The sequence below is a fragment of the Cheilinus undulatus genome, linkage group 8 (assembly GCF_018320785.1).
Source record: "Cheilinus undulatus linkage group 8, ASM1832078v1, whole genome shotgun sequence".
NCBI lineage: Eukaryota > Metazoa > Chordata > Actinopteri > Labriformes > Labridae > Cheilinus > Cheilinus undulatus.
In genome coordinates this window covers 49,381,943-49,396,822 of record NC_054872.1, presented here as the reverse complement: position 1 = coordinate 49,396,822, position 14,880 = coordinate 49,381,943, and the positions used below count along the sequence as shown (strand labels likewise).

Here is a 14,880-nt window from a genome sequence, read left to right as displayed (position 1 = left end):
AAAATCATGCTGGCATTTAATAGTGCTAGGCCTGCAATAAGCCCCAATAGGAATAATGCTTTTGGAGTCAGACTCCAGTGGCTATTGGAGGAACTGCATAATGTAGCATAATATGTCAGCAGTGCAGGCTCCAGTTTAGTCTGTATACACACTAACACACAGTGCTCTAATGCTTAAATCATAAACAGGTACCACAGAGCACGCTCTCAGCTCAGAGCTGACAGGTGAGTGTTGAGTGGTGTGTGATTTAGGATGTCTGTGTGAGTCTATATGGTGTTTTTGCGGAGTTTTCCTCAGGGACCAGAAGTACTTAATGTATTTTAAAACTTTTCAGAGCGTTTAAACATCAGTCATGTTTGCTGAGCAGGCTGCAGATGGATGGACAGACACTGACATATTAACGACCTCCTGTGTGAGAGACTGTTTATTTATGTGTGAGTGTACCAGCTGTGGTGTGTCCTGCAGCAGCGGCAGCAGCGTGGCCTCCAGGATGGCGGTCTGGTCAGGGGTCAGGCCCTGCCACAGCGACAGCAGCAGAACCAGCAGGTGTGTGGCGCTCCGCAGACGCACAAATGCCTCCTCCAGCTGTACGCGGTTCTCCTCTGCAGCCTCCGCCAGCGCCATCACCTGGAGGAGGAAGAGTCGGTGAATATAAGCCCTTAAATCCGTGGTTCAGTGATGACAAAGAGGCTCATAAAGTTTCACATCTCATTGGATAAATGTGAAAAAGTCTTTGCGAAATACCAGCAAGCTTGAACACTTTGGTTTCACTTGGACACTGCAGCATTTTTAAGCCGAAACTGCATGTTTTTCCAGTAACTTCAGGATAAGAAGCAAACAGAAACCTAAGACATGCTTTGAAATAAAAACGAGGAGAAACCGCACAACTGGAGCCTGAGATCTTTTAGGTTTTACTAAAGTACACAGGTCAGCACTGCTTAACACCGAGCAAGTGGGTGCATGAATGAGGTGTGGCAGCACCAGGAGAACTTTAACCTCCAGGCTGGGGTCAATCCCTCCATCCCTCCATCATTACAACAACAGAGAAAAGCGGAGAGAGGAGCGGAGCCAGCCGGTGATGACAGATCAAGACGGATAGTGACGAGGACGACAAGAAAGGACAAGCCGGACGAGGAGAAGGAGGGAAACGGGAGACAGAGGAGGAGGAGGAGGACAGACAGGGAGAAGAAGAGGAGGTGAAAGCAGATCTGGGACTAATGGACGCTCAGTGAGCGTTCAGATAAATGAGTGATCTGCAGGTCTGAGAGCCAACGCACGCCAGCAGTTTGTTTGACAAATGGATTCAGCGCTCGCCATTTGATACAGCGAAAACAGAGATGGAAGAAAAGTGAAGGAAGTGCCTGTGTGAGTCAGGGTTAAGCAGCAGTTGGCACACTGAGACATTTTTATTTGTGTAACTTTAAACTACAAATGCACAGGTACATGAGAATGAGCAGCTCCCCTCAGACCGGCACGCTAGGATAGGAACTGTCTAAGTTAAACCTCCTATACACCTCCCCTCATTTCTGTGGTAACCATGAAGTCTTAAACCCTCGGTCAAGGCTGTGGGTGCTCTGTCACTCATATGTTGGGTGTAAACCACATCCTTCAGATATGGAACATTTTTAAACTAATGTCTTACCTAAAACAAACCCTTGCAGACTTAATAGACTCCCCACCATAACCTAAAAGCACTCTAAGGAGGAGGAAAACTTTACAAACTTGTTGCTTGCTGTCGTGTTACTTAAGTATCTTAAGCCATTCCTGATGACATTTAAAGTTACGTCAAGGTTTATACTCCAGTGCCAAAGTTGTGCCAAGAACATCCAGCCTCAGGCTTAAACATCCATAGTTTCCAAAGTAGAATAGACATAATTTTTGCTTCAATTATGATTGTTTTATAATCATAATAAGAGGTGGAGACACTATAGCAACTCAAAATTCTTCTACACTTTATTAAAGTCAAACAACAACAACAACAAACAGAGCAAAATCATGAAAAGATGAAGGTGCAGAAGGTGGTCAGAATAGGTAGAATTGGCAAACTGATGATGGTAAGGGTCCATCTGAGCCTGGTATTCAGCACTACCTGGCCAAAGAGCCACAATTTGCGGATCACTGGTCTACATTTTCAGCTCTGTCAGTGTAACTGGGGATTAATGGGAGTGCACTGTATTCAGCAGCTGTGACTGTCTCACACTGCAGTGCTCACATGCAGCTTTAAAGTGTTAATGATCAATAAGTTTATGCTGTTAAAGACAATATATAAACAAAAACCAGGACAAGGCGCTGCTGATAGCAGGAGTTCACTTACTTAAGTCGGACCTTGCATAACTGAGTGCCTGCAGCAGCATTACCAGTATCCAGAACATGCTTTTTATGCAGACACAGAGCTTCTGCATACACACTGATCATTTCTTTGACAACTGATGGTATCACTGACTGTGAGCCATCAAAACACGAAACTCACATGTTTGCATTCTATCAAATGGCAGAGAAGTGGCAGCACGACGTTCTTAAGGTCAGGTGCAAAAATGGTTTGGCTCGTGATGCGACTATTGTGCATTCTCATTTGGGTTGAAAAACTATACATCTTCCAACCCAATTCCACATCCGTTGGACCCTGTCTACTCTAATGTTGCCAAAATTACATGTACATATTTTTTATTTGTAAATCCTAGCTTTTCTTAGATACAAATAGGTGGGCCCTAAGGAAAAAATAATTTTAATAATTTTTTTGATTATGCAATTTGACTTTTTTATGAGGTTTATTTTTTAAAGATTTATTTTTGGGCCTTTTCGTGCCTTTATTGGATAGAGTAGGACAGTGGATAGACTCGGAAACAGGAATGAGAGTGGGGAGAGACATGCGTCAAAGGGCTACAGGCCACAATCGAACCTGGGCCTCCCGCATGCATGGGGTGCGCCTTAAACCACTTGACCATCTGCGTGCCTTATATGAGGTTTATTTTGTCATAATAAATGCATGCTGGTTTCAAATAGTGGTTATCAGTCTCATTAACTAGTAATAATATAGGCCACCAAAAAAACCAGTACCAGTTGATCCTGAGTGCTGAGTATCAAACTGGACCTTCCATAGATAGAAACTGTACCTGAAACAGCCACACCAAGCCATAAAATCCAGTGGATTCTTGAGATCCTCACGCACAATTTCACCTATGAAACACACACATACCAACTTCCTAAACCTCAAAACACACATACACACGACCCCATCTACCTTCCCCCGGGGGTCTCTCAGAGTGTGTGTATGTGTGTATTGATAAAAGGCTCCAGGTCCAGAGAAGGGCTCCATTGTTGGCAGCAGCTCGGCTCCACACACACTCTGATTGATGCCAGCTGAGAGAACACAAAGACACATTTAGCCTGGACGCACACGCATGCAGACATAGAGCGGTGATGGGAGAACATGCTAGAACTATGAGAACCAAAAACCAGGCACTCACACGCAGATGTACAATAGATACAGACAGACACAGATCAAATTCAATAAACTCACATAAAAGGATAGAAAGATGAAGTCACATGATGTTTTTGGACACACAAAGATCAATGAGACTCACACAGTAGCTGTAGGCTGTGTGTCAGCAGCTGAACTGTTGGTGACCTTAAACAACCTGCAGTCAGAGCTTCTGGGGTCCTGACCTCCCAGTGTGTCCAAAAACGAGTCAGGACTGTATTCATCCTACAGAAGTGGACAACTTTAACCTGGTTAATGTCTCAGTGACACAGCAACAACGTCTCATCTGACAGAACTTGTTTCTTTAGGATTTACACCACCTAATACACAATGTAAATAGAGACAAAGCTGCTTAGATCAGATCATTTCTCCATCCATTCAAACATTTTCTCATAACAAACCCTTTAAATTATTCTGGAGATACAGATCAAACACTAATAAGCAGTTTGCAAAAACAAATGAAGGCACATGTAGCCAGAATAAAAAGCAAATCACAAATAAACACCAGAACCGCCCTCATCTGCTGAAACCCATAATTAAAAGAAAACAACACTCATGCAATCTAACCAGACTGAACTGTGTGCTGATTACAAGCTGGATGCTACCTCCTTCTTTCATCTGTGGTTTTCGAAAAGAATTTCATATTAGGATTCATCTGACCACAGAACAGTTTTCCATTTTGTCTCAGTCAAATTTAAAGAGTTTCTGCCCAGAGGAGACAGCAGCATTTCTAGATCCTGTTCACATATGGCTTCTTCTTATGACATGATATGCATTTTTTGGATGACCGGCCAACTGTGTTGACAGAATGATTTGTGGAAGTGTTCCTTAGCCCATGCCTCTTTTTAGTGCAGTGCCACCTTAGGGCCCGACAATCATGACCATCCTATATTGACTTCAGCCTTGGCCCTTGCTCACAGAGATTTCTCCAGATTCTCTGAATCTGTTGATGATATTATGGACTGTAGATGGTGGGAAACTCAAAGTCCATTTTACACTGAGGAACATTTTTCTGAAATTGTTTCACAATTTTTAGACAGTTTTCCATTGACTGATGAGATTATGCTAGTCCTTACTTCTGAGAAACTCTGCCTCTCTAAAATTCTCCTATCATACACAGTAGTGTTGTAGTACTCGAGAACGGTCTTGGTCTTGAATGTCTTGGTCTTGTCTTGGACTCTGGAGTATTTTTACTCAGCCCTGTCTCGGTCTCGGTCTGGCAGGATTCAAGGTTTTCCACCAAGACCAGTCCAGACCAGCACTGATCTGCTATTCTTCGACTTCATTAATGTGATAATAAGGAGACGCACTTGCTAAAATGACAAATAGCTACACCTGAAAAAACTCAGACATCAGTCCATCTTATTTCTAGTCAGAAATACCTCTGAACTCTTACTTTAGGCCCCATTCACCTGACAAATCTAGATAAATATCTCATTTTCAGATATGTAAAATAATTCAGGACTTGTGAGTTGATTTTTTTTTTTTTTTACAGGAAGTTAGTAGGGGTGTGATGAGACACTTATCTCACGAGATGAGACGAGATTTAGGCCCACGAGACACAAGACGAGACGAGATTTTACACTTTTTTTGAATTGGGTGGAAGATGTCCTTTAAACAACTGAAAGTCATGATTGCAACTCATTCAGGTCTATTCAAAAATGTTTGAACTAAGTACTGAGTAGGCTATCAGTGCTTCCAAACAGTATGGCTTGTCTAACTCTGACTCAAACTGTACATTTTTATGCCCTTCAAATCAAATCTTTCATTTTAACAGGCTACAAAATCGTTAATTTACTACACTATGTTCTCGTCATTACAATTACAATAATTATTTTTTTATTGAATATTTAATTATATATAATAAAAGCTTTTAGATTATTTTGAAAGTATTTTAAGCACTATTTTCAACAGGCCTAAATCTAAAGAGCTGCATCAGTAAAATCAAACTATTTCTCATCCTCTTTAAGGACATCCATATTTAAAACAATCAAAAGAAATATTTCTGTCAATAACACATTTGCTGTTATTAAGAGAAATAGATTATTTTTTAGTTTTGTGGTCATTTTTCTCATATGAGCTTTAACAGTGTTGGACACCACGCACTGATGAGCTTGTGTGTTAATGTGTGTGCGTTGGTAAGTGTGTGTCTCTGCTCTGTCTGCTGTCCAAAGACAAGTATGGCGCGTTTAACTGGGGATAAAACTTCGGGTTTTTTTGGAGCTAACAGTGGACTCTATGGTGTTCAAACAGAGTTTGTTTTGCTAAGTTTACCACTGCAGTCATACTATAAGCTTCTGATTGATGATACGCGCAGCCAACAGCTGATGGATGTGTGACTGACAGACGGTGAGACGAGAAGGAGACATGAGGAAGCAGCGACTGTTTCAAAGTTACAAAGTCACAAATAGCGGCACTAAGAACGAGTCTGCGCGCATACACGAGCTAAATAAACACTGTATTCTCCTCATGGAGACTGCACAGGTTACCAGCAGCAGAATCTCATCAACTCCGACCGTTATGATCGTGTGCAGCTTCAAGGGTGGGGGTTGGAGCGTGATCTTCATGGGTCACGGATAAGCTCCGTTTCTTCATCAGCTCACTCATGAACAGTTTTAAAGTCTCCATGGCATCTTTGTGAACTTTTATAATTTCCAGTTTGGTATTTTTTGGAGACCTGCTGCTCCTTCTGTCCGCACAATATTGATCTTGCGAGATTGATTTTTCTGCGACGAGAAATCTTGTGGTGTTTTGACCTCGCGAGATCTCGTCACACCCCTAGAAGTTAGTTGAACATATTTGTTAAGATCTGAGATTTTTGCATGTGCTTTGAAAGAGTTGCAGACACCTTGGTCTCCGCTTGTCTCAGTCTCGACCCCGAAAACTCTTGGTCTTGTCTTGGTCTCGGTGCACTCTGGCCTCGGATAATGTGGTCTTGAGAACAACACTAATACCCAGTCATGTTGCTGACCAATCAATCTAACTGGTTGCAAAATGTTCCCCAGCTATTTTCCATTGGTAGCACTCTTTTTCAGCCTTTTGCTGCCCTGTTCCTACTTCATTGAGATGTGTTTCTACTAACCATCCATTTTCTTTCCTTTTTTTTTTCTTAAAAAATTTATTTTTGGGCCTTTATTAGATATAGGAGGACAGGGGATAGACTCGGAAACAGGGACGAGAGTGGGAAGAGACATGTGAGGCCGTCCACGTACATGGGGTGCACCTAAAACCACTCAACCATCTGCACGCCCTATCCATCCATTTTCTATACTGCTTATTCCCACTGGGGGTCACAGGGGGCTGGAGCCTATCACAGCAATCATTGGGCGAGGGGCAGGGTACACTCTGGACTGGTCACCAAATGCAGGGCTGACATACAGAGACAGACAACCAGGCATGCTCACTCACACCTACGGTCAATTCAAAGGCACCAATTAACCTAACAAGCATGCCTTTGGTGTTGGGAGGGAGCTGGAGTACCTGGAGAGAACCACGCATGCACGGAGAGAACACGCAAACTCTGCACAGAAAGACCCTGACTGGGAAGCGAACCAAGAATCTTCTAGCTGTGAGGCATCAACGCTAATCCCTGCACTGCTGTGCAGCCCGTGCTTTCCTACTATCAAATTCAAAATGAGCTAATACTTTTAAGGAAATGGTAAAATATCTCAATCTCAACATCTAATATGTTGTTTATGTTCTATTGTGAATTAAATATGGATTTATGGGATATGCAAATCATTACAATTCTGTTTTTACATAATGTCCCAACTTTTTTGGATTTGGGGTTGTAAAAGCATGATGTTAACTGAATAAGGATGACTTCTGAGCTCCTTTTCTCTACACTGCCACAAATAGGTGCTCTCAGTGCAGAACTAAGCTACGTAGACTGATTTACTGCTAAACCAGCTGATGAAGATATGGTTTTACCAGCTGATCTTACACATAAATGATCACATCATCAGTAAAAATATGATTGGGACTTTCTTATCTGTCAGTATCAGAATACAACTGGACAGCCAGGATGGAGTTGGCCTATTACACAATACATTTAATGTACAAATTGATGCATTTGTTATTGTTATCAGTTATTGTATTGTATTGTATTTTCAGGTGATAAAATTCTGCAGAAAAGTACTGCTACAGCGTCCACAGCTACACAAAATAAAAAACACTGACTACATGGGAAGCTTTATTTTTTTGTACGTCGATATGCATAGGCAGATTTCTTTGTGATGCAGCTACAGAAAACACTTGTTTATGAAACTTCATCCCAACGGAAACACCAGCTATCAGTGGTGAACTCAGCGAGAGAAGCCAAAAACATAAACGAGCTCCTGTCAAGTGGAAGTTAGTGAGAGTGGCTGCCAGTAGAAGAATGAATCAAAATGATTGGTTGCCAGAGTTTTATCCTCGGATAAAATGACACGACCAGAAACAAAGCTCAGAGTGTTTGTGTGCTCCTCAGAGCCGACAGATTAGATGTTTCCTGCTCCGTTAGCCGCAGCAAGCAGAGGTGGATGGACTCCAAGCCACACGGACACAAAAACACACAGAGATACACACAGCTGTATGAAAACACATGCATGCATGCACTGTGCACTATCTGTGTCAGTGGAAAATGACAGTAGTCTGTTTGGCAGAAAGCGACGTGGCAGAACTTATCCTTCTATACCCGGAGGATGACAGGATCAGCAAAGGGAAAAAACCCAGACGCAAACGAAAAAAAAATACAAACAGGAAAGGAAAATAAATGATTAGGAGGAAGTCAGAAGGATAAAAGAGAAAGAAGCAGATGCAAACATGGAGAGAAGGAGAAGCAGCACAGAAAACAGTGGAAAAGTTCATGTAAGGGTCAGATGGATGTGTTTGAGTCTCAGTGTTTCCACGTCTTAATTAAAGAGCCAATTAGAATCTCAGTTAACGACGGCTAGAATCACAGAGCCCATTTCCTTGCTCACGATGACTAACACACGCGGATACAGTTACATACAGACACAAACACACACACTGAGGAAGTCTTACATCACTCTCACTCACATAAACATCCCTGAACACACTCTCTCACACACACAATAATAAATGTGCTTTCACCAACACTGAAGCACATTTCCTCTGTAATGAAAGGGCTGTTAAAGATTCACTTACACACGCTCACGTCTGCATGCATGCAAAGAAACTCGAGCACTCAGGCCCAAAATATCTAAATATGTATCTGCAGCCTGAGCTCTGCTGAGTAACACAGACTCACACCAGACTCTGCAGCAGTGTACGAAGAAGGATCTCAGGGTGTTAACCTAAACATCACTGATTTATGATCTTCAGTGTGTGAGTTATTTGAAAGAACTGTTGATCCATCGGTGTTAGTGCAACTCTGAGGAGCACTGGCTCTCAACTGGTGGGTCGGGACCCAAACGTGGGTTGTGAAGCTCTTTCTAGTGGGTCAGTAAAAGACACAAACTTTATCTACACAAGCCCCCTGTGGACACAATAATTTCATACATGCATTTTTAGGTTTTCCTATGATTACTAGTAAAATTCAGCATTTTTCTCAAGATTTCGACCTATGTATCTCCATTTTGTTAGGAAATAAACCTGCTTTATTTCTTTAAGAAATAACCAAACTTCCATGCTATCTCGGGAAAATGGAGTAAAATAAGATGTATGCATGCAAATCCTACTGTAATGATGTGCTTTTCTAACGGCTTGTTTTGTCCTGTCTCTTTGTTTAATAAGTTTTTCTATTTAGAGTCGATACATCAACATTTTTTGGAGTGTTCCTATGTCTGAATGGTGTAATAGTAGCCAGGAATACTGATTAACCAGTGACTTCTGATTAGCCAACATTCATGGAATAAATAATTTTTTTTTTTAGCACTTGGGTCACGATTTCTCTTAAGGGGGAGGTGGTGGGTGCTGATGCCTGATCAGTTGAGAACCGCTGCTGTCAAATCTAGGGGGAAAAGGGGTTGGAGTTTTCCCAGCATGCCCCTGGGCAAAGTGTAGAGATGTGTTATAAATGTGTTTGGATTTTGCTTTTATTTCTGATAGATTGCTGTTGTTTTTGATGTAACATGCTTTTGCACCATGAGTGAAGTTGTCCATTGAGTGAATGATATCCTGCCTGTGGAAACATTTGGCCTACAGTTAAGGGTGGTGTGCTGTTTTCCGTTAAACATCAGAGCCTTCTTCTCTGCATTTCTCATAATTGCCAACGACACTCACCCTCACCACAAGACTTCAACATGAAGAGAAAAAAACACGTTAGTATGAACAGTGCATCGTTGTGTGTCAATAACTGATACTATAAATACTTAACACCAACGGTGTAGGGACATAAAACAATGTTGTGTTAAAAGAATGCTTTCCCAGCATGCAGATGGCCTTGTGGTTGGGTATTGCCCCATGTACCTGAGTGGCCCAGGTTCAAGTCCGTCCTCTGGCTCTTTCACTACATTGTTAGCCTCTCTTTTGTCCCCTTTTGTGGATTTTTCCACTGTCCTAGCTCTCTAATAATAAAGGCAAAATGCTCAAAAAAAGATCTTTGGAAGAAAAAATAACACTTTAAAGGGGATCTATTATCCAAAAATCAGTTTTTCAGGGTTTTCTGACAAAAATATGTGGCCCTAGTCTGTCCACAATTCCCTCAAGTACCAGAAAAATCCATTCCCTCCCCCCTCTCCTTCTCCACCTTTCAGAAAATGTGTGCTGAAACAAGCCGTTCTCAGATTTTACCCTAGTGACCTCACCTAGGGAGTAAGCACCCGCCCCCAGGTTTGGGTGGCATTCCCCCACTTGGAGGAAAGTTCCATGCTCATCTCCTGATCTTCCTCTCACTTACCAACAGAGATGCTGGATAGCTCAGTGGGTTACCCTGCTGACCACAGTCTGGGAGATGATGGATCAAATCTCAGTCAGGTCCTAAACTTTGGATAAAAGTGACTGTAACATCAGGAGTGCAACATCCACTTCCTGAGAGGGGTGGAGTCAGGCAGCTCATTATCATTTAAAGCCACAGACACAGAAATGGCTCATTCTGAGAGGGGCTGAAACAGAGGGGTTTTAGACGTGCAAAAATCCAATACTGGAGTGTTTTATCAGCAAAAAAATTCACAGGAATGTTCTGGCATTCTCTGAGACCGATATAAACTTGTCTTAAAAGGGTAAAATATGTCACCTTTAATGCATAATTAAGCAAGACTGTGAGTTTTAGAATGAATACTTTGAGAGAGTTGAAATTTTCCATAATGTAAATTTAACTTGGAACCCTTGATAGTTATATAAACTCAAGGAAAGTGTAAAATCTCACACTCTGAGAGTTAAATTAACACTGATAATTTGCAGTGACACTAGCTTACCACCAGTGGTGGTTGGTAAACTCGTTTCAGTGCCATCACTGGTAAAATTTTTGCCACAGAATGGATCTTACAGCACCGCCATCACTGATTTAGATGCAAACACTGTGTTGAAGTGCACACAAGAGGCATAAATAGCATAGCCGAGTGATATGTGACAAACAACAGCTCATTCTCAGTGAGTGGCTTTGTAATTAACATGCAGAGCAGCAAACAAGTACAACACCTGCTCCGTCTCTCTTCTAAGGGGTGACTGTGGCTCAGTAGATAGAGCTACAGTCACCCCTTAGAAGAGAGACGGAGCAGGTGGGACTGTGGCTCAGTAGATAGAGCCGGTCTTCTCACAATCAGAAAGTTGTGGGTTGGATTTCCTACAGTCACACATGTTGATGTGTACCGCAAGTTGCTCCCACTTCTTCACTGGTGGTGTGTAAATGGGTATGGAAGCATACGAATGGGATTAGCTGATACTTATGGCCAATTCTCCATGGCAAATTCTGCCATCAGTGAATGCAAGTGTGAGTGGATGGGTGTGAATAGGTAGGTGTGACCTGTGGTGTGAAACCGCTTTGAGTACAAGCTCAAGTCCATTTTTCAATTTAATTGTTCTTCAAGTATAATGTCTGTAATAACAGCAATATACAGCTAGTATCTCCATTGACCTGTCCGGGCCTTTAACTCAGGATGCATGCTGCATGGATTGACCCGGTTGGACTTGAGCCCAGTGCTGCAGCAATTTCTAATCTTACAAGGGTTTCAACAAGCATTTACAGGTGTATTTTAACTCACATTTTAAGTCCATGATGACTAAAAGAAACAAGCTCATAATAATAAGGTCAGGTGGGTGCTTTTATTGTAAAGGTCTACATCTGTCAGTAGCATCTTTACACACCTCAGCAGGAGAGAAATGAAACTTAAACTACAGGTTTAGTTACGAGGAAGTGACCACAGAGAGACTTATGGAAACATTTTTCTGTGATGGTACACTCAGTCATGAGTTTAGTATACCTTTACAGGTTTGTTTAAGTGGAAGAAGGGGGGTGCAGCACCTTGAATATGCATTTGAATGCAAATCTCTTAATTTTGTAATACCCCGATATCTTGAGTCAGTCAAGATAGGAACCAACCAGCCTTGCACCTAACCACTCCTTATTTTACGACAATTGCACCTGTGGGCAGCCAATTTGCATTTTAAACAACGTATTAGGCATACAGATGAGAACTTCACCATGTGAAAAATAGGAAAGACACCTGAGCTGCATGCCAAAACTTGAGATTGAAAGGAAATCTGCCTGAAAAATAAAGGGCAGAGAACTTCAGGAGAAAGATGCTTCAGTTGCACTGGCGGCAGTGATACAAATCAAATCAACAAAGCAAACCAAAGAGGAATTAAAAGAGAAGGACAAAGACGGGTAAGAGCGTTCTTTGGATAATAAATAAGGGCAGATTATGGAGACAGAACAATCTAGAGAACAAGTGAAAGAGTGATCAGGATCTGTCTCTTAGTATCTGACAGACTCAGGTTCAGACAGACAGACAGTAACCACTATTGTCTGTGGTCAAAACAAGCACATGAACACACAATGCTGATAACACCGTCTGTCTACACTCACTGATAAGACGGGAGGAGAGACGACAGAACAGAGCGAGACCAAATGAAAAGACTGGTGGTGAAATTAGTGTAGATGAAGACAGAAAACAAGATGGAGACAGAAAACGAGTTGGAAAAATAGGTTTCTGTTTACTCTGTGGAGTATTTACAGGGAGGGGGTTAAGTGATAGGATCTGGCAACCCAACCTGTCCCAACCTCTGGAAGTTTATCATCGGCTGTGGAAAGCTCCAGAACGCACCATCCTGATAACCATGACCTCCTGCCCTCCTCTCAGTCTGCCAACTTCTGCTGTCCTCCTCCTCATAGCTACACTCTGCCCTGCTCCGGTCTGCTCAGAGGCATAAATAACCATGAAGCATGTTTCAGAAAAATGTCTCGTCTGGTAAAGTGAATGAGCTTAAAGAAATTGTGAAGAGCAGAACCTGTCTCCAGACAATGAGTTAAAGAATAAAAATAAAACAGGGGGAAAGTTATATTTCTGCAAAAATTAATTCAGACAGATGTCTCTCTGAAATGTACCGTATGCACAGTTTCCAACATAAGAAAACAAACCAGAATGTACAGTAGTTGTCAGACTGGATGTGTTTGCTGCAGGACAGCTGTAGCATGTATCTGCAAAAGTTTTTATTTCAGGTGTGTTTCCAGTGTGTTGGCTGCATCTCTGTCCTGTCTTTCTTCACATTTTACCTCAATAAACCTCCTTGCAAGAGACTTGATTTGCCGAGAAAAAAACTGAGCAGGGAAAAATTCAGAATAAAGAGGTAATTTTCTCTGCAGAAATGCCAAACCTGGACGCCAGTGTAGCTCCGTGGGTGAAGCAAGTGCCTATGCCTAGGGCAGCTGCAAAAGGCAATCAAGTCAAAATGGCCCTGAAAACTGACAAAGGGGGTCTTGTCTCACCAGGATGATGCTCCTGCACACAAGTCTGTGGTTGCAATGGCTGTCGTGTGTGATTGTGGCCTTGAGTTGGATGATTACCCTCCATAATCTCCTGATTTGGCACCATTTGACTATTTTCTGTTTCCATATCTGCCGTTGAGGACTTTATGGAGGATCAGGATGAGAGCTTCTATACGACAGGAATCCAAGAGCTGCAACACCGATGGAAGAAATGTGTGGACAGCCGAGGAGACTATGTTGAAAGATAAACAACATTTGGTCAAATTCAACCATTACATCATGGTCAATCTGTGTGTTAAAGTGTCCTTTGAATATGGAAGAGTGCCCTCTTTGGGTGCATTCTCACAGTCCAATACATCCAACTAGAATGAGCATGATATTCCATGCTTGTGTGCGGCACATTCCCAGGCCCCGGCACAGAGGTGGGCCAAAGCGTAGAACCAGTGTAAATGAATAAAACACCCTCTAAGATGATAAAATGTGTTATAGCCTAAAACACATGGCAAAAAGTCTTTATTCCAATTCCAGCACCCTGAATACTACTCTAAAAAGTTTAAAAGTGAATTCCTAATTTCTTGCTGCTTGTGACCTGATGGACCTGAGCCTTTTCCATGTTCTGTCTTGACCTTCCCTCACAGAAAAAGGAACCTCATTCTGTCCAAACCTTCCTGACAAAGTCATTTGACAGTGACTTTCCACAGTGGCTCCACTCTCTGTGCCAAAGAATAACACATTAGCAGAAACCAGTGAAATAAAGCTGCAACACAGATGAGGTTTCCTGAACTCTGGTTCTCTGGTGGATGTCAGGGATCAAAGATTAAAGAAGAATGAAGCAGGCTGAGGGAAAAATGGTTTTACATCAAAATCACCTCGTCAAAATTCCCTGATAATCTCTATCGGCTAAAACTACTAAATTGCTCGACACATGAGAAGTTTAGTTAGGAATGATGGATGCTACAGATTCAGATCCTGATGCTTATTCTACCGTTTTCACTCACTTCAAGGTGATCCAGATGAGTGTGAGTGTGAGCTAAACGCCTTAAATGTAAAATATGACAAGTGAGAAGGTGTCTGGGGTTCTCATAGTAAGAAAAATAAAGTTAAAGTCCTCTTTCTAACCGCCTCCCCAATCAGTGCTGTCAGAGATGCTTTCACAGGCCGTCGTTCAGCAGTGTGGATGGCTGCTAAAACACGGCGCTGTGATTTATGAGGCTGTCCGGCTCCGTCAAAGAGCCGGCTGAACTCTTGTGTTTTCTCTGGGACGGCGGGGCCGAAGGAGGGGAGGCCTTCTGCTTTTCTTTGACACGCGTGTTCACACGGTCACGAACAAAGAGCTTTATTCTGCGCTGATAGGTCGTGTGTGAGAGACCCACCCTGCCTCCATCGCTCTCCACACTCCCCTCCTTCACATCCATGATGAATGTGTCTCCTTTTTTTAAAGTGGTCAGTCTGAAATATGGCTGTATGAAAACACAAACAGGTCTAGATGAAACCCTTACACATACCGGAGGGTGCACAACACACAAAGATG

At 42.3% G+C, this 14,880-nt stretch overlaps 1 protein-coding gene across 2 annotated transcripts in view; it reads right to left on the bottom strand.

The window, feature by feature from the left end:
* Positions 1-14,880, bottom strand: part of bbs9 (Bardet-Biedl syndrome 9) — a 291,076-nt gene that overhangs the window by 119,490 nt on the left and 156,706 nt on the right. For both annotated transcript variants that reach the window (XM_041794515.1, XM_041794514.1), the window contains exon 19: positions 445-627. In XM_041794515.1, coding sequence (XP_041650449.1) covers positions 445-627 — 183 coding nt within the window. The remainder of the gene's footprint in view (positions 1-444; positions 628-14,880) is intronic.